We start from the raw sequence: 20,508 nt of genomic DNA, 5'->3' as shown, positions 1-20,508 counted from the left end.
AAAGCAGCGTCCAGTCAAAAACTGCTAAATGCTTGGTCAGAGATGCTGCTACGGCAGCAAAGTAGATTCCTTGCCCACCTCCATGGTTAGATTTGTGGAGAAAGTGGTATCAGCCTCCTGTCTGAAGGGGGGTGCAGCTGGACCTGGAGTTTTCTCTAGAGACCTTAACTAATCACTCACCTTTGTGGGTGCATTCCCCATCATCTAATCTAGATGTTACGAAGGCAGCTGGATCACGTAGAGGCCAGACTTAAAGGGCTTGCTCTCTGTTGATCTTGGGAGGTGGTTGGGGGTTGCTTTATTCAGTCCGCTTGCATTCCGCCTTGTCTTCTGTTGTGGAATTCCAAGCAGACTGTACGTGGGAGCCCTGAGCCCAGGCTGTGTCTCTTGAGTGTTGAGAGTTGCATTTCATATATATCTAGGGTAGCAGGATGCTGGGATCTTCCCTCCTGGCAAGAATCCGTTGTTTTGAAACAAATATGTCAACCCTACCATTGGTAAGCGCCAGGTCTGGATTTACCATAAAGCAAAATAAGCACATGCTTAGGACATTAAGGGAAGAGGGGAGCACCACAGAAATTTTCCATTGCTGGATTTACCATGGACCAGCAACTTCACTTTTCAGTTCGCAAATTCTGAGACAAAATCTATCTACGTTAATTCAGCTGTAAGATAGTACTGTATTTTTCACTCTATAAGACGCACCAGACCACAAGACGCACATAGTTTTTGGAGGAGGAAAACAAGAAAAAAAAATATTCTGAATCTCAGAAGCCAGAACAGCAAGAGGGATCGCTGCGCAGTGAAAGCAGCAATCCCTCTTGCTGTTCTGGCTTCTGGGATAGTTGTGCAGCCTGCATTCACTCCATAAGACGCACACACATTTCCTCTTACTTTTTAGGAGGGAAAAAGTGAGTCTTATAGAGCAAAAAATGCGGTAATTAAATTGTGTTTTTCATGGAATAAAGTGGAAGTGTACAAAAAAAAAAATAGACATTTTCCATCTTACTGTATGTTTTATTTAATTTCAAACAATAACAATTTATTACACGATTTCTATTTTGAATTAGATATATGTGGGGGTACCAAAATCTTTTTAAGTGCTTAGCCTTAGGGCCTCTAAAGGTCTTAATCCAGTCTTGGTAAACACCCTCTGGAAGGGGGATCCTAGAACGGGGATCCTAGAATCGTAGAATTGGAAGGGACCACTAGGGTCATTTAGTCCAACCCCCTGCAATCTTTTGCCCAACATGGGGCTTGAACCCCTAATCCTGAGATTAAGAGTCGCATACCAACTGAGCTACCTCAGCTTCTTTTTCAAGACAACATGTGATGAAAAGGTCCAGGCAGGGTGGGATTGTGGTGCCCTCCAGAGAGTGAATTCCCAAGACACATCCACCCCCAGCCAGCATGACCAATGGTCAGGGATGATGGGAGTTGTAGTCCTGCAAGCAGGGAGGGCATCCGGATGAAAGCCAAACCAAGCTAGCAACCCAGGGCACAAGCTCTCTTGACTACCGGTCTTTCCTTTCCCGCCAGAAGCCGAAGGGTCCTCCGGGCCCCCTGGAGCCCTCCACGCAGTCGGACAAGTCCCACCAGCGGGAAAAGTTGGAGCGCTTCAAGCAGATGTGCCAGATGTTGGAGCGGGTGAAGAACAGCAGCAGCTCGAGCTCCAGTTCGGACTCTGACTCCGACACGGACTCTCGGGGCTCGGACGGCTCCAGCGGGGGCGTGTCGAGCCGAGCCGCCTCCCCAGCCACCCGCTCCCAGCGCCTGGCCGCCCTGGGCTTCAGCGCCAGCGAGGACGACGAGGAAGAGGACGAGGAGGAAGAGGAGGAGGCGTCGGAGGGCGGGCGTCGCAACGGCAGCTCCGAGACAGCGCGCAACGGCAAGCAGCCGAAAGCTCGGGGGAACTCTCAGGAGAAAGAGAACAATCACCGCCCGACCAGCCGGGGCAGCGAGCGGGCCAAGCAGCAGGCGGGCGGGCGCAAGGCGGGCCGGCCCGCCGGGCAGACGGGCCTGCGCATGGTGGCGCGGACTCAGTTCCTCAACTGGCCCCTGGTGCCCTCGCCGCCCAAGCCTCTGCTGCAGCTGGAGCGGCACGTGGTGCGTCCGCCGCCCGACAGCCCCGAGCCCGACTCCCTGCCCTTGGACAGCGGATCCGACCATATCATGCAGCGGGACGTTTGGTTGGCCGTCTTCCAATACCTCAGCTATCGGGAGCTGTGCGTCTGCATGAGGGTGTGCCGGACGTGGAGCCGTTGGTGAGTGCCGGGGTGGCCGGGGGCTTGCCCGGAGGAGCAGGCGGGGAGCGCCAGAGAGGTCCCGGGAGCAGGGCGGGGTGGGGGAGCAGATTTTAGGTCGCACTTGTACAGCTGCTTCCTGTTGCGTTCCCTGAACTGCCTGGAGCCATATTGTTTGGCAGACCCAGGATGGGCATATTCAGCAGCTGCGTAACCTGTGAATGGAGATGACGGGGAGACAGGAGTGCGAATGCCACAAGCGCTGATGGTGACACCGACAATCTCAGGATGGGTAGTAGAGTTGGGCCATAATCTGGTTTTCAACATTGCGATGTATCACCAGTGAAACATCACGATATGCTGATACCACGATGTCCGAAATAAGGATGTAGAGGTATTGGCTGACTTCACGGTTTTTCCTGCATTGTGATTTTTGCCGGCGCCTGCTCTTGTGATTCTTGTGAGTTGAGCCAGCACAGATAACGGGGTGCAGAAATCGAGAGACTCGTTGGCTGGCTTCACGGTTTCCACCCGCATTGTGATTTTTTGCATAGCATACATACATGCATAACATGCTTTGTGATATATTGCCAGTTCAAAAGTTAGGAAACGGATATCACGATACGACTTCAAAACCGGTTTTGGATGATGTATCGCTATATCGCCCAGCCCTAATGGGGACTGCTGTGTCTGGAGGGAAGACTGGTCTGCGTTAGGGAGCCTTGTAATGTTCTGATGGAGATTTTCTGCCTGAGCTCATGCGTGGGATTTCTCTTGGCGAGAGCTGCCCATGCCAGGAATGGGGGGCTTATTTCTCTTTGCACTGAGCTGTGCATGGCACGGGAATGAACCAAGGAGGGGTCTCAGGGCCGCTATATTGGAGATGTCCCTTTCTTGAAATCCTGGACAGCTGCTGCCAGTTAGTGTTGCCAGCACTGAACTAGATAAGCGCAGTTGTCCAACTTTATGGCAGGCAGGTTCCCAGCCTCTTCACGTGTGTGCTCCTTGTTCCTGGGTTACGCTCACTATTTCTCTTTATTTGCTCAGTATCTTAAGGAGCTCAGGGGGGCTGGTATCATATCTCTTCCTCCCTCTATTGTCACCCTCACGAGATCGACCGGGCCAAGGTCAGTTATGACCCAAGATCTCACTGGTCTCAAGGAATGCTGGGAAGTCCTCTCCCCCTAGATAAGCAGAGCGTCCTTGCTGGACATGGTGCTTTCGAGCAGTTTCCACCAGCCTGGGCATGCTTTGTAAAAGCAAGGCAAGCAGCAAAAGATGACCTTGATTTTTGGAAGTTTCAACTGTGGGAAGGAAGAGGCCAAGGTCAATGAGACAGAAATCAGAACAAACGCAGTGATACGCACTTGAAGTTTCTCTGTACGTGATAATGAAGGCTTCGGGGATTTAAGAAATTGCCTTATCCTTCTGCTTTCAAGCCCTATTCTTCTTCAAGGCTTCTACGCATATCTATGTCAACAATCTTATTATTATTATCCATTTTTGGCAAAGCAAGTAGTAAGAAACAGGAGTGAGGGGTGGGGAAGGCAGAACAGTCTTGCACAGGAGGGGTTCAAAACTCAAATGCCAAGGACAGTTGCCACGTTCCTCCCTGTGCTTGCCATCTTAGCCTGCTTTGGTGTCATTTGCCAGCAGTGTCTTGCCATGTGGATTGGTGGCAGGGAGGTGTTTTCTTCACGCCATTACAGAAAAGTCCCACTGTCTTGCAGGTCGTCCTGCTGTGCGCAGGCAAATGGAGCGGCTCCTTCTACGTGGCAGACCTCTTCTGTCTGAACATGGGGTCTTTAGCTATGTAGCTGTCAGAACCTAAAAGTGGGCTTAAAAACCCCCAAAACACTTCCTTTTTTAAAAAAAAACCACTTCCGCCTTGCTAGTTTCACTTTCCGATGGGCAGGAAACAGCTTCCCATGCCCAGCCCATGCGAAACGTATCAGGGCTATGGGGATAGAGGAAAAGGGGTGGGAGCATTCATTTGTATATTCATTGCCTAATGTGATGCTCCATTTTGACTTCTCAAGAGTCATGTTGGCATAACTTAGGGTTGCAGCTTGTCCTTGGCATGCAGAGGGTCCAATGTTGAACTCCCAGCATCTCTAGTTAAAAGGATCTCTAGCAACCAGGTTTGGGAATCACGCCTTTTGGAGACTTTGGGTTTAAAACAGAAAGAAAGAAATATTAGCAAAGATATCCAAAAATTAAACACTGCAGAGGGGAAGTTTGTATTGGGGAGGTCCAGCTATCCTTCTGGAAAGCTAGTCTGCCATTTCTGATGGTTCTCATTGAGGAGCTCCATCTCTCCTGGCAACTGCTGGGTCAAACTGCAACCTTTGATCAATTCAGGGTTGATTGATTACAGACCAATACAGACACTTCCATTTAACTGAGCAACACAGAATTTTTAAAAAGTTTTTTCTTAATGCAGTTATAAAAGCGACAAGTGGCAGATGCAATATTCACTCTCTAGGCAGGAGTGGGAAGGCTGTTTTTGCACAGTGTTTGTTGTGAGAGATGTGTTCACCATCAAAGACCAATGGAAGGATGCCTTTCCCCCTCCAGAACTGTTTTTTTCCCCTTCTCGTTGTTGCATGCAGATGTAGGCAATTGACTTGATATGACGGGTCATTTAAAAACTCATTGGATTGACTTAAGAAATTTTTTTAATTGTGCGGCTGTCCTGCTTCTGAGACATAGTTTGGAAGCAAATGAATGAAAACTTTAGCTCAGGAATGAAGACCCTGTGACCTTTCACATGTCTTGTGAATGAACCCCACCCTGCGCCCTTAATAGCCTGTAGTGGGTTTTTACCAGCCAGCTAAGAGGCTGGTCTCTTGTGTTTCCATGCTGGACGCAGAAGAGGAAAACCCCTTTCTTCACAGCCAATGCACAAAAGCAGGATAGTAGCCTTAAATTACCTCTACCAAACAGGATGGCAGAGCTGAGAGAGAGAGGCTTCTCTTCCTTTGCACAGGACAGAAACCCAAACGTCCTTGGGAAGGAAGGGAAAGATTTGCCTCTCCACCTCCACCAGCCCACTGAATTTTTGGTCGCCTGTGGCTACTAGCCAAGTGTTTGTCTGAATGTCAGTTTGCTGGGAATCCCAATTGGGAAGAGTTGCTGTGGCACTCGGGTCCTGCCTGCCACCTTCCTGTAGGCACCTGCTTGGCCGCTGTGAGAGCAGAGTGCTGGACTTGGGCTTGATGCAGCAGGACTCCTCCTACATTAAGTACAATCCCGGATGCGGGTGGCGCTGTGGTCTAAACCACTAAGCCTCTTGGGCTTGCCGATTGGAAGATCGGCGGTTTAAATCCCTGTGATGGGGTGAGCTCCTGTTGCTCTGTCCCAGCTTCTGGCAACCTAGCATTTCGAAAGCATGCCAGTGCAAGTAGATAAATAGGTACCATTGCGGCAGGAAGGTAAACAGCGTTTCCGTGTGCTCTGGTTTCCGTCATGGTGTTCCATTGTGCCAGAAGCATTTTAGTCACGCTGGCCACAGGACTGGAAAGCTGTCTGCAGACAAGCACTGGCTCTCTCGGCCTGAAAGCGAGATGAGCGCCGCAACCCCATAGTCGCCTTTGACTGGTCTTAACAGGCCAGGGGTCCTTTACCTTTTTTATATATACAATCCTGGATCAACCCACCAATTCTAAACCTTTTAGCCCTGCTAATGAACGATTGCACACAGATGTGTTTTTGCACCCCCGCCATCTCCTGGGCTGAGTTCTCCCCTTCTGCCGCTCTTCCCCTCGCCCCAGGTGCTGTGACAAGCAGCTATGGACGCACATTGACCTGAGCCGTCGGAAATCCATCACTCCCTCCATGCTGAGTGGCATCATCCGCCGGCAGCCGGCCAGCCTTGACCTTAGCTGGACCAACATCTCCAAGAAGCAGCTAATGTGGCTTCTCAACAGGTTGCAAGGTATTGTGGGTTTTTTGTGGGGTGTGTGGGGTGTGTGGAGGAGCACTTACACCCCCTTTGCTAATCAAAAGTCTCAAGGTGGCGCACAATGATTTAAAGTTAGGCAGTGGTTTCTAGTGAGCGGCAAAAGCGGCTATATGAGCACACAGCCCAGTTGCAATGCTGCTGCTGGATCTCTGGGCCATGGCAGGTCTTGGCAGAAATCACCCCAGCCTGCAAACACCTGGTGTAGCAACTGGATGTTGTGGCTCAGAGGGAGCGTCTCTTTCAGCTTCTGTTTCCCAGCAGCCAGAGGCTCTGGAAGGAGCAAAAGTGCTTACAGACCTACACACCCCGCCCTGGTCTTCAGATATTCCAGTTACTGTTGTTATCTGAATAAGTATCTCAGTTGGTTAGAGTGTGGTGCTGATAACGCCAAGATTGCAGGTTCGATCTCCATAAGGGACAGCTGCATATTCCTGCATCGCAAGGAGTTGGACGAGATGATCCTCCGGGTCCCTTCCAACTCTATGATTCCATGATTATTATTTATTAAATAATTGCAGGGAACCAGGCAGAGGGGCTTCTCAGTAGTGGCACCCACCCTGTGGAATGCCCTCCCATCAGATGTCAAGGGGAAAAACAACTATCTGACTTTTAGAAGACATCTGAAGGCAGTCTTGTTTAGGGAAGTTTTTAATGTTTGATGTTTTATTGTGTTTTTAATATTCTGTTGGGAGCCACTTCAAGTGGCTGGGGAAACCCAGCCAAATGGGCAGGGTATAACTAACTAACTAACTAACTAACTAACTAACTAACTAACTCACTCCCAGGGCAGTTCACACACACACACACACACACACACACACACACACACACACCATAAAGAAAATGAGAACAGGAAATACATAATACATAAACAAAAACAAACCAATAACACCCCCCTCCCACAAGCACATTTAAAAGGCCATAGAATGTTTGATCAGCCAAAGGCCTGGTTATAAAGAAAATATTTTGCCTGGCACCTAAAAGGCAAGGCAAACCTCCCTGGAAAGAGCATTCCACAAATGGGGAGCTACCACAGAAGAGGCCCGTTCTCGTGTTGCCACCCTCCGGACCTCTCATGTAGGGGACACACGAAGAAGTGGCTCCCTGTCGCTAACTATCTGGGCCTCAGCAAAGTCATTGAGAAAGTAAGCCCAGCCGGAAGTAGACTTGAGTTGTCAGGGTTTGGCATATGGCTTTCAGGACTGAGTAGTAAAGAAGTTTTTGGGGCCTTGTTTGTTAGGAGGTGGGAGATAATTGGCTAAAGGGAATGTCTGGTGTCCAGAAGGGGGACTGTGCCTAGGCGGTACCACCTTATTTTACTTCTTTAAGGCATTTGCATCCTGTTGTACAGCACAGAGAGGCTTTCAAGGCACCTTACAAAAATTATCACAGTCAAAATGATAGCTGTGTTTGGTATCGGGATCCGAAACGTCCCCATGGCGACAGGGTTGTCCAGGTGGCATTTCCTGCCTTCGGCCTTGGTTTCCTTGGCGATGTCTTGGGAGGGCGGCCTGATTGATTCAGGGCAGACACTTCCGATAGAGGCGGGACCTCACTTTATGGAGTGGTCCCTCCCCATGCAACAGGGGAGGAAAACACTAATCCTTCTGCATGGAAAACCTGTGTGGTCATGAAATTGGGATGAAAAGAAGATAAGAAGTGAATGGGGATGTTTTGGAGAGAGATATATATATATTTATGCGTGTGTATGTGTATATATATATATATATATATATATATATATGAGAAAAACTGCATGACCAGGAAAGGGGTTCCCTCTTAATCTTCTCCTTGACACCTTCATGCCCCCCCAAATGTACTTTGTTTTAAGCAAAGGCACCCATTGGATGGGGTGGGGGGAGTCCCCACACCCTGGAATGAACCATGGTATCAAATCCCTGGGTTTTTTTATCATTATTTTTTAAAGAGTAAGTTTCTAGCATTTGAAGAGCCTGCGATACAAGACAAAATATTTCCCTGCTTTTTCAAAATGAGAAATGAGCCTGCTTCCTCTTTCAGCATTTTACTTTACAAACAGGCGCCCCAGGAAAAAAATTCTGCTTCTGGAGAGGAGCATTGAATCAGGAGAGCCAACCCTATCCCCCCACACTCTGAGTCTCACATGGAACAGCCCAGCCACAGGTGTCCCACTTCAGTGAGCCACTCTGCCTTGAAGCAGGAGGTGGTTTGGTTGGGTGGGCAGCAGGTGGAGGAGATGGGGAGCCAGGGTCACGACCCAGGAGCAATTCCATACACAGGTGCAAGTCTCCTACACTCTAGCCTCTGCTCTCTGGGTGCACAGAAGTCAGTGCCCCCCCCAGTCCTTTGCCCTCCAGGCTTCCTGCCCTCTTGACGGTGGGTGCGAGGGTATATTTTTTTACTGGGGGGAGACCCTGAGCTGCGAAGCAGCACTCGTCACTTCTCAAAGGAAGTGGGGGCAGGACCAGCTGAAGGTGCGGAGGAGAACCTCAGTGACAAAGTGTCATCTCCTCATCCCCCCCAGGCCTCAAGGAACTCATCCTGACAGGCTGCTCTTGGTGCTCCGTGTCGGCGCTCAGCACAGCCAACTTCCCCTCCCTGCGGCTCCTGGATTTGCGTTGGATTGAGGACGTCAAGGACTCTCACCTCCGCGAACTGCTGTTGCCTGCCCCGGATGCCAAGCCGGGTAAAACGGGGCGCGCAATGGGGTGGGGTGGAGAGGCCCTTTGGGGAAGGGCCCGCAGTCGACTCTGTTCCTTTCCTTCATCAAACTGCAGGCATAAAATAATGGATTGTGTTCCTTGCTCTCCCTGCAAAATTCTTCCAGGACATTAGACATCATTAACTGTATATTACTGACCTGCACCTTTCAAACAATTGCTTAAAATTTGCAACCAATCATGTTCCATCCTGATTAGTTTTTTAAGTACCAGGGAATTTTTTGTTTCATGCCGTATAGACAACAGTCCTAGCTAGCTTCCTCTGGAAATACTTGCTAAGAGAAGGGGATTTGTCTGTACTTAAGGTGATCCGTAAAAGTGGGCACCTTGCTCATCAACCTGGAATCTTATTTCTTTATTTTTTAAAAATACCACACAGTCCATTGCCTTGTTTCTGGGGGGTGGGTGCTTGTGTTTCAGGGGCAGCCAAGGCGACGCCCTCTCGAAACTGGACTACAACTCCCATCAACCCTTGCCATTGGCTCAGCCAGCTGGAACCGATGGGAGTTGGAGTGCAGCAGCTTCTGGAGGGCTTCCTCGGATACAAAATCTGCAAATGCCGTTGGACAAACCTCAAACTGCCACCCTTTAACAGCAGCTTGAGCCGGCCGCCTCCAAAAGGGATTGCGCCCTCTGGCCTGGCTGCCCTGCCTAACTCGTCTGCTTCCTTCCCCCTGCAACCGCCAGGCCAGACCGACAGTCGGGGTCGGCTCCAGAATGTTTCCGAGCTGCGGCTCTCTGGGCTGGACATCACGGACTCCTCGCTGCGCTTGGTGATCCGGCACACGCCCCAGCTTGCCAAACTGGACCTGAGCCACTGCAACCACGTGGGCGACCAGTCTGTTAACCTGCTGACTGCTGCTAACTCCCCACTCCGAGAGACCCTTGCCGAGCTCAACCTCGCCGGTGAGTGTCGGGGATTTCCTTCCTCTCCCCGAATGTCGTTCCTCAGTCTTCTCTCTTACCAATTTTGGTTTGTCTCATTTATATTCCACCTTTCCTCCAAAGAGCTCAAGGTGGCAAACGTGGTTCTCCCCCAGCCCATTTTGATCCTCACAACAGCCCTGCGAGGCTGGTTAGGTTTTTGGATTTTGGATTTAATATCCCGCTTTAGACCTGAAGGAGTCTCAAAGCGGCTAACAATCTCCTTTCCCTTCCTCTCCCACAACAAACACTCTGTGAGGTGAGTGAGGCTGAGAAACTTCAGAGAAGTGTGACTGGCCCAAGGTCACCCAGCAGCTGCATGTGGAGGAGTGGGGAATCGAACCCGGTTCACCAGATTACGAATCTACTGCTCTTAACCACTACACCACACTGGTTGACTGTCATAAGGTCAGCTTTGTTGGCGGGTGGGGATTTGAACCCTGGTCTCTCCCAGGCCATAGTCTGACACTCACTACACCATGTTGACTCTCTCCTGGTTGCTCTGGTACCAATCCTTTCCTGCTCTTTAGGCAAGTCTTATCATAGGTCTCCACCACTTAGGACGTCCCTACTGGCACTTTTTGGGTCTTGTGCTGCCTATGCAAGCCTCAGTCGTCTGCCCCCTCCTTTCCCTAGCCAGATCTGAATGTTGCAGGGAATGGTTGTCCTTAAACAAGAACAACAACAACAACAACAACAACACAGATGTAATTTTTATTGTTACCTCCACCTAGTCCCAAGCACAGCCTCAGAACTTCCAAGTGTGGCTCAGGAAAGAGACAAGAATGACTGCTTCTTGTCAGGAGACAACGCAAAGAGCAGCTAGACAACTGTGCAGGGTGTATCAGCCTTATAAGTGTGTGCTAGTTTTACAAGTTCTTAAACTATCATGGCTCCCAGCCATCCCCCCAAATCCTAGGAATTGTAGTATGTTCATTCTATGCTGAGAATCTAATTAGAAAGACCAGTTCCCATAGTTCCCTCAGCCGATGAAATTACTATTAGGCCTATTAAATATGTAGTGAAGATATGCCTTCCACCCTTAGAATAAGTGAACTTAGATATTTCCTATGCATGCCACCTAAAAAAACCCCAAAAACTTACATGCCAGGCATGTTCGGTGGGTCGTTGGCTTGAAAAACTCCATCCCCGAGACCTTATTTTTTGCGTCCTCACTTTCAAATTTCCCTGAATTCTTGCAAGCTGCAGATTTAGCCTATAGTTTGCTTTTCCATGCTGAGATAGTAATCTTGCCTTTTTGGAGGGTGGAGGCCTGGTCCCTGTTCCTTTGAGAACGAACCTGCTTTCCCCACACCAGGGGGGATCTGAAGCAAAACCTTTATTCCTGACTTTTGACCTGCCTGTTCTCCCTTTCCCTACCCCTTCTCCGCAGGGTGCAACCGGCTGACGGATCAGTGTCTGCCCCTTTTCCGCCGCTGCCCGCGCCTCTCCCGCATCGACCTGCGCACCTGCCACCACGTCACGCCCGAGGCCTGCGCCCGCTTTGCCGAGGACTCTGTCTCCAACAGCACCTCCGTCCCCCCGGCCCCTGGCTCGGCGCCTCCCGAGCCTCCTTTCCGTTGCCCCGAGGAGAAATTGCTGCTGAAGGACAGCTAATACCCGCCCTGGGGTGGAGGCGCAAGGGAGACTATGCCTTGCCAGTCGGACAAACCGGACGCGGACTCTGAGAGAACCTTTTTACTTAAAGCCATGCACTGAACCGGAGTGGCGTCTCCACCCCCCTCGACGTGCGCAGCTAAAGAAGAGGGGTGGAGGGTTGTGCTCCCCCCACCCCACCCCACTCCCCACCCCTGCCAGGGTGGGGGTCGTCTGCCTCTTGCTCCACCCCCCCCCCTCGTTCCAGGACAGAGCCACGGAGTAAGTGGGGCCTGGGGTAGCCTTGTTGCTTTACAATGCTGGGAAAAGGCATTTTCCTCCTCCTCCCATCATGCACTGCGTCGTACTCTCCGCCCCCCCCCAACCCCAACCTGTCTGTGCCGCAGTCGGTACCATGGTCTCTTTCTCTCGGGGTGAGGGAGGTTGACACACAGCCTTGAAATGCTGGCTCAGGAGGAAGGCAGCTCATTTTATGGTGTCAGGTTATTTTTCTCACTCCGGCCCTCTCCCCAATGCATATGTGCACTCCAACCTCCTCCATCCCGCCCCCCCACATGCTGCCTTTATGATTTTGAAAGTGTGTGTGCCTGCCTGCCTGTCTTTCCCCCCATCCCTCCCTCCCCAAGCACTCATTTTTTCAGTGCGGTTTTTACAAAGGGTGGGGCGGGGGAGCCAGGCAGCTGATACTTCGATCCCTCCTGCCCCCCCTCACTACACACCCACTGAAATTCCGTCCGCCCCACTTCCACTGGGAGGGCACAGGCCGTGGGTCGCCACGCATACGCGGGGGCTGAATGCGCAGGCGGTCTCCCGCGGCCCAGATCTGGACCCCGTGTTCCTGGCCCTGCAAGCCAAAACGATAACACCCCCCCCACATGTGCGCACATGGCAATCCGTACACATGCCGTCTCCGCTGCTGTATTGTTTACACACGCACACACAATCGACATACACGCATGCGCACGCAAGCTGTGTGCGTGGAGACTCCCCGAAGAACGTCCGTCCCACAACACTTGCCTCCCCGTCTTTAGTCCCCAGCCGCCCCCCACCCCAGTTCACTGGTAGACCGTGGAGAGATTCAGAAGCTTGGGATATCCTTCCCAAAAACGCTTCGGATCCACCTTGTACGTCCCTGTGTGGAAACGCACATCAGAAGGCTGCAAGGGAGCACGCAAGGCCAAGTGTGACTTGAAACGTCCCGTCTCTCTCAGCGCTATCCCTTGTGCATGCAAGGAGCTCGTAAGGAGGGAGCGCCTTGAAAGTGCCACGGCCCTTCACATGTGCGCAGGCAGGCACGGCGCCTCTCCTGCTGCCCTCTGTCTGCATAGCACAGCTCCTAAGGCCTCCCTCTCCGGACACCGTTCCGTACCGCGAAGGTAATGTTGGAGGAGCCGTGTTGAGAAATTAACACGAGGAGCATCCTCCCTCCGCCTCCAGTCAGACAACTTTGGGGGTGTCGCTACCAGGAGCACCATAAAAAGGTGGCCGCTTGCACCCATACATGTGAACCACGCACCAATTCTCCACCCTCACCCCCCCAAAGCACATATACCTGTTAATCCAAACAGCCCTGCCTGCTGTCACCCCCCTTGTGTATTCCTCTTCCATCCCATCCTGGCACCTCCGCCTACCATTCCACTCCAGCAGTATTTCCAACTTGGAAGTCATGATCCTTCCTTTCTATCTGCCCCCTGCCCCCTGCCAGTAATGTGTGTCTGTGTCAGCCCCTGGGGGGGTGGGGGGCAAGCAAGATGAACGGCTTGAGCCTGCTGTCTTGCTATGCTTGATTTTTACTTTTGAAAACCCCTCCCAGGAGAGGAGATCCTGCTGTCTGCCCTGACCCCCCCTTCTCTGCCAGCCCCTCCAAACCCTTGTCCCACCCCACTTTCCTTCTTTGGTCCATAAGCTTTAATAACCACTTTTAAGGGAGGGGGGAGAGCAGAGAGCTGCGTTTTCTTTCCCACAGCACCACGCATGTTGGGCTTGGGTAGCCTTGTCTTAATTCTGGTCGCCCTCCTCTCGGCCGCGGAGTTGTCAAACTTGAACACACACGTTTCCCCCCTCGGTTGCGTTTTCTTCCCACCCCCGTGGTCGTTTTTTCCCTTTTCTAAAGAGCGTGGTGGCAGGAGGAGAAGGGGGGGGGGGAATACTGTAGAAAAAAGGCACGAAAAAGAATGTTCCGGACCGAAGACGTGCCTGTTTGTCGGCCATTTCTTGGCTCCCTTCTGCGGCGGAGGTGGGATTGATGTGGCTAACGGGAGCTCTTCTTCCCTTCCGCCACGCTGGCCCGTCCCTGGAAGGGAGGCTGGTTGCAGCCGTCCAAGGTGCCCAGCTCTGCTCACTGAGCCATTTTTGCTTCTTTAGGTTTCCTCCCAACGGGGATGGGACTCGGCTGGGTTTCAGGAGGGAGAGGCGGTCAGTCGCCAGTGGGGGGCATCATCGCAGGTCACCCGGATTCCCACAGCTTGGGTGGGGGGAAGCCTCCCTGCCGCCCCCCCCAACCCAACTTTCTTGTTACAAAGATTTCCCGGAGCCCCTTCTCTTCCTCGGCCCCCTTCCCCTCCACCTCCGCCTGGGTCCTCAGAGGGTGCCGCCATCATATGGGGAGGAAGAGGAGAAATGGCTTGAGGCTGGGTTGGGTGGTGGTTTTTCTTATTTTATTTTATTTTTGGTCAAATCGGTAACCATAACTACTTCTTTTTTTGTTGGTTTTTTTTTGTTAATATATACTTGAACGTTCATTTATTACTAAAGCATTACTTGAAAAAACACACACGCAGCGATAGGTTGTGGAATCGGAGGCGAGGTTTTTGGTGTCTTTTTGTTTTTTTTAAGGTTCTGTTGGGTGCTTTTATATTGTTTTAAGAAAATCGGTTTTCATCGTTGCTTTTTTAAAAATTTCATTTGTCCGTGGTGGTTTTTTTGTTTTGTTTTGTTTTTTGTTATTACTAAAATCCTTCCCTCTCACTTGATTAGCCAAAGAGGGCCAAGGTATCTTACTTTCTCCCCTTGCCCTGCTCCCTTCTTTTCTGGATTTCCCCTTCCTCATAGAATAATTTCCCTCCTTCCACAGTCGCCTCTTAGAAGCTCCTAAAACAAAAAGAGTATTAAAGATGGTGAGGAGCTGTGAGGAGGGAGAGGGGCTAGGATACAACGGAGGCAAGTGTGGGGCAAGGAAGGGAGGTCAGTATTGTGCATTTATGGGGGGGAGGGAGAAGATCAAACAGTCCTCTCTCCCCCCCAACATCCTCAAAAAAACTCTAACTCTCCTTTGAACACAGCATAAATGCGTACTACTTGATTCCAGGGCTCACCCTCCTTGGCGCAAATGAGGCCTGCTCTCGCCACAGCAGCCTTTGCTCTGTTCCTTGTCTCCTCGATCTCAATTCCTCCTCCGACCAAAGGAGACCCGTACACTAAGAAATGGCAATTTATGGGTCTGGGTTTCACTGTGTGCTTTATGGATTGTGGAGGATGGGGAGAGGCAAAAACACGTAATGTAAAAGGAGTAGGGGGTCACACTCCCTGTGCCATGTGGTGACCCCCACCCCAACCCCTCAGATTCCCTTGTCCAAATGAGGGGGACGGAGGTGCTGTTTTCAGACATATCGTTTAGGGTTTTTTGTTTTTTTTGTTTTTTTAAGAAAAGAAAATATTTGTTTTTAATGGATGTTTTAACTAAGAAAAGAAAAATACCTCAGGTTTTAAAAGAAACGGTGAAAAGAGCAAGCGAGAGAGAGAAAAGCGAGAATTATCATCTAAGGGTGCGCTACTGTGCTACAGACTGCTGCTTTGGGCGGGGGGCCGCGAGGGGTGGGAAGTCAGATGAACCCCAGAGAGGGGCAAAAATGCTCCCTTTGGACAGGGAGGGGGGCTGCAGGTGATAAGCCCACCCCTCCGCTCCCCCTTCCCCAACCACCCGTATTTTCTCCCACCCGCAATCACTTGAAAGGCATATGAGCATTAATATACAGGCAGCTGTCTCTCAAGCCTAAATGGTTTGCTTCTGGAATGATAGAAGAATATGGGGGATGCATTTGCTATCACCCCCCCCCCCCGCAAAATGAAACGAAGAAACCTTTCCTCCCACCCCACAGATGTAGCCTCCCACAAAATGTTCCAAGGGATTTGCCCCCCAAGAGGTATAATACGGAACGTTTTCCGGTCACTGGCGTATTGCATACACGAAACCCCTTTCCCCAGTTTAGCGGACCAAAGCTATATTCCAGCTCCTCCTCGTTTCCTCCCCTCCAAGGCGATTTTCTCCATCTTTGGCTACAACTTTTAAACCGCACACAGGCCCACGTTTTTTCTCCTCCTCCTCCTCCTCACCTGTATCCACCGAGACAAAGATAAGCCCCGGGGAGGGGAGGTGGAGGGGAGATGGGAGAGAAAGAAAGAAAAAGCGAAAACTTTAAAGAATCCACTTTGGAGCAATGTGTCTTTCGCAATGTTTGACCTGCACATCTCTGTCCCAGACCCCCCACCCTTTGGGAACTGCTCGGATGCCGGGGAGGGGCGGGCGCGAGACCAGGTTCCAATCTGAATTTCAGGGGTTCTATTATTGTACAATAACTGTTTGCTATATAAACGAAAACTGAAAAAAAAAAATCAAAAAAAGGAAGTATGTTTTGGTCTTAAAAAGCCTGTTTTTCATTATTTCCCCCCTCCCCTGGTTTTATTTTCCTTCCGAAAGAAATGTTGCGAATAAAAAAATGTTGGGGTTTTTAATTAATTTTTATTATTATTATTATTTTCATTGGGTTCTGTTTTATGGTTTCTGGAAATATTTTTTTATAAACTCTCCTTTTGTTTTTTTTAAAGGTTTTAATTTGTTTTTATTTTGCGTTGGTCCGATAGCTGAGTCTTCTTGAGGCGGGGGGTTGTCAGTGGAGAGAAGAGGATTTGCATTATACAGTGTCTTTATTAAGACGGATGCATATCTGACACCTCGAGATGCCATTTTGCCAGGACTGAAACTGGCGGCACCTTTCAGCTTTGAATCAGAAACTATTTCATTTTAGAGTGTGTGACTGCGAACTTCGGATGAGCTCACCTGTTGTGTTTCTGTGTGAATCGCTGTTCTGAATGTGCCCCTGCCTGACGGTCAACAGGCCTTTGTCTTTATACCTGCAGCAAAATTAGGTGTTAGAAAGTCTGTACAAGGCGAGATGGGAGGTCGAGGGTAGAAATTCTGAATGCACTCATTATTATTTTTTTAAAAAAGAATTCTCTGCAAGTAGAAAAACTGGCAGGGAAAGGAGCTCCCTTCCTGAGATGCTAGTTCTTTACTTGCAGGGATTGATTTAATGCAAGGAACATTAGAAAAACAGCCTGAAGTGGTTCAGTCCATCCAACCACCTCTCTCTTGCTGCATTTGTAGTATGGCACAGAGAGGCTCAAAAAGGCACCCAAGATGCTCTATATTGTTTCTTTTCCCTTAGTAGATGACTCCTAATTCTGTCTGGTCTCTCCACACTGAGGGTGATCCTGCTCTGGTTCAGTCCCTTGGGAAGTTTCAAAGGGGGAGGGTGCACAGTTCGGACTGTGACTCATTGAAAGATGCAGTGGGCAGCTTCCGGGGGGGGGGCAGGGGGTGGGAAGCGTACCTTGGGTTCACAGATAGTTTAAATTTCCCAAGGTCACCCGCTGATCTTTGAGCTTGGATCCAGCATTCGAACCCAGTACTGGCCCAGGGCCTTTGGGAATTGCAGGCCAATACATCTGGAGGGCAGCAGGTTGATAAAGGTTGCTGTAGCTGCCAAACCACACTAGTTCTTGTTATTTATGTAATCAATTGATTTATATACCACTTAATGCGAAAACAGGCTTCAACCCGGTATAAAAACCCGCTATAAAAACATAGAAACATCTTTAAAAACACAATAAAGCAAAACCATTTGTTTTATTGAAACAGGAGTCTCTGGTTGAGAAATTCCTGTATAAACCTATGGTGCATAGGTATATCAAACCTATAAAACACGTGTTTATTTTGCAGATAGGCTTTGTTTTGTCATTGAATCACTCGCATGCATAAATAAAATATTTAAGCATAGGGCCCAAACTGCTGATCGGGATCCCAAAAGGAAAATCCTAATGAAATGATTACTTTTTAATCTTGTAGGCCAGCTAACTTCGTCCACCCACCCCCAAGTCTTATAGCAAATGCTGTGTTTGAGACACCCCGTTTCCAAAACAGTTTGTTACACAGCTGAAAGGGGAAGGCACTGGTTATGGTTGAGAACACGGTTTGAACGTTATGGCTGGCACAAAAGGAGAAGGCATTGCAAACCCTCCAGAAGACCCGGTTCCAATCCCCGATACTTTTGATAAATAGGAAGGAGAAAGTAAGTTGCGTGTGAGCCTGATGGGACCAGGGTTTCACTCCATCTTTCTTGATGCTGTTCTGCATTATTTTTTAGCCCCCTCGGGTCTCCATAGCTAGGGTTGCCATATTTCAAAAGTAAAAAACCAGGACACCCCGAAAGTTGTTGGAGGTTGAGATGGACGTACGGCAGCCCTACCACAGAAGTACTCCAGGGCACAAGACTAGGTGTGTGAAGATGGTCAAGTTTCTTTGTTCTGACCTAGAAGCTTTTAGCCAGGTACCTTCTTCACCTGACCTGCTCTAAGGCTATTGATGAAAGGAGATTCCTTTTCTCCGCTGAATTCCCTGCAGTTCCGGCTTTCAACCACCGCTGGGCAGTGGCACACAGGGCCGATTTCCCCACATCGATTCCATCCTTCCACTGGTTTGAATCCTCTCCTGCTTAATATCCCTTCCCTTCAAGGGGTTTTGTGTGTTACGCCCTCGATGGATCTCGTTCCCTTCCACGTTTCTTCCCCTTTCAGTTTTTTCTCCCCTTTTATTTACAGTGGTACCTTGGTTCTCAAACTTAATCCGTCCCAGAAGTCCGTTCCAAAACCAAGGTGTGCTTTCCCATAGAAAGTACAGTGGTACCTCTGGTTACATAAGCTTCAGGTTACATAAGCTTCAGGTTACAGACTCCACTAACCCAGAAATATTACCTTGGGTTAAGAACTTTGCTTCAGGATGAGAACAGAAGTTGTGCTCCGGCGGCGCGGCAGCAGCAGGAGGGCCCCATTAGCTAAAGTGGTGCTTCAGTTTCAGGTTAAGAACAGACCTCCAGAATGAATTAAATACTTAACCTGAGGTACCACTGTAATGCAAAATGGATTAATCTGTTCCAGACTTTTAAAAAAACAATCCCTAAAACAGCAATTTAACATGAATTTTACTGTCTAACGAGACCATTGATTCTTAAAATGAAAGCAATAAACAATGTACTGCAGTCACACAATCAATCCATCAGTAGCTGAACTGGGTTCCACACAATCACAAAAACAAAAGCGCCACAAAAACGCAAAATAAATAGCAAAAACAGACCGACCTCAGCGTAACACTCAAAACGGAACACGTTTGGCTTCCAAAAAAAGTTTGCAAACCGGGTTCCAAGTTGTCTGAGTACTAAGGTGTTTGAGAACCAAGGTACCACTGTATTTGTAAAATTAAGTTCTCCTTGGCTGTTTGTAAGGGTGTTGAAAATTGCAGCTCTATGAGATGTAAATTACAGTTCCCGTTATTTTAAATGCAATGGCGTGCATGCAGCCTCATGGGTGGAGAATATATTCTGATGAAGCTGCCGCTGTATGTGGCCAGCCCATCTGGCAGTCCCCAGGAAAAGTCTAGCCAGTGGTTTGGTCTCCATATCTAGTAGAAATAGCACTGCCCAATTTCCCCTTGATGGGATGCAGTCCATTCAATTGTCTCAGGATTTTGCCATCTCCTTCTGCCCCACACCCTCCCTTCACTGTGGGGCGAAGATGTAGGGCGGGCCTTTGCAGCATCTTTCAACTGACCCCCCTCTGCCTTTCCCCCTGCTTTGTGCCCCATCCAAAGTGACTGTGCATGAGGGTGGCTTGTGACTGGCTGCAGGTCAGCCTTGCTGGCTTGCAGCAGGCCTGACGCAGCACATCTGTGGTCAGATCTCTCGGTTTTAAGACCAAACAATGCGACTTTAAAGCAAAAGTTGGCAACTCTGATTTTTAATCGGGACAGCAGTGCTGGGAGTGGGGGTGGTTGACAAACAGACAGAGAAAATAATAAATTTATCGCAGTAGCAATCTCTGTGTGCTTAGGTATAAAAATCAGGGTAATTATTGTTTTTTAAAACCACATGTACAACAAGCGTACAAACATTGACTCAAATGCTAATCTAATCATAGGAAATTATCAGGGTAATGTATAAATATGACATTGTACTGCCATAAAAGTACAATGCTCATAATAAAAAACCAATGGTCTGTCCCTGTGACATTAAAAGCAATAGCTTAACGTTTCGGTGTACCTGTTTCAGAGAAAATATTTTGCTCGGCATTTGGGTGACAAACACAGTGTTTGTAACACAGCCAACTGGGCACCCCAAAATATGGAAAAACGGTTAAATTTAAGGCTGAACTCCTATACAGTGGTACCTCAGGTTACATATGCTTCAGGTTACAGACTCTGCTAACCCAGAAATATTACCTTGAGTTAAGAACTTTGCTTCAGGATGAGAACAGAAATTGTGCTCTGGTGGCGCGGCGGCAGCATGAGGCCCCATTAGCTAAAGTGGTGCTTCAGGTTAAGAACGGACCTCCGGAACAAATTAAGTACTTAACCTGAGGTACCACTGTATGCCAGTTTTCCCCAGCCTGGTGCCCACAAATATTTTGACTGGCAGCCATTCCTCAGCAAGTGAGTCAAATCATGAAAAATTTGGTTCAGTTCCTGTTTAAGGTTCAGCTACAAATGAAGTTCTTCCAGGCCAGTTAATGTTCAGCAACTCCTTCAAGCACACTTGACCATCCAGTTCAGGTCAGGTTCACCTGCTCAAATGTAAATATAAGGCATGTTATTTATAATGATTTTTTTTTGGCACAGTGATAAAAACCAAACATGCCCTGTCTTGCTGGTGTGGCATTGCTGCGTCACCTCACGTATGTGTTGTATGTTGACCAAACCTCTGCCCTAAATGAGAAGCCAGCCTCCTGCTCAAGT

The 20,508-nt window shown here is 49.3% G+C and overlaps 1 protein-coding gene across 3 annotated transcripts in view; it reads left to right on the top strand.

The window, feature by feature from the left end:
- The window catches only part of FBXL19 (F-box and leucine rich repeat protein 19), a 33,608-nt gene extending 17,430 nt beyond the window's left edge, over positions 1 to 16,178 (top strand). For all 3 annotated transcript variants that reach the window (XM_080978896.1, XM_080978894.1, XM_080978895.1), the window contains 5 exons: positions 1,540 to 2,264; positions 6,017 to 6,180; positions 8,711 to 8,872; positions 9,594 to 9,812; positions 11,224 to 16,178. In XM_080978896.1, the coding sequence (XP_080835022.1) occupies positions 1,540 to 2,264; positions 6,017 to 6,180; positions 8,711 to 8,872; positions 9,594 to 9,812; positions 11,224 to 11,447 (1,494 nt within the window). In that variant the 3' untranslated portion in view covers positions 11,448 to 16,178. The remainder of the gene's footprint in view (positions 1 to 1,539; positions 2,265 to 6,016; positions 6,181 to 8,710; positions 8,873 to 9,593; positions 9,813 to 11,223) is intronic.
- Positions 16,179 to 20,508: the final 4,330 nt, after the last annotated feature.

This window comes from Podarcis pityusensis (assembly GCF_964106645.2).
Source record: "Podarcis pityusensis genome assembly, chromosome: 13".
Taxonomy (NCBI): Eukaryota; Metazoa; Chordata; class Lepidosauria; order Squamata; family Lacertidae; genus Podarcis; species Podarcis pityusensis.
Note: the sequence above shows the minus strand (reverse complement) of the source record. Positions and strands in the feature narration are given on the sequence as shown.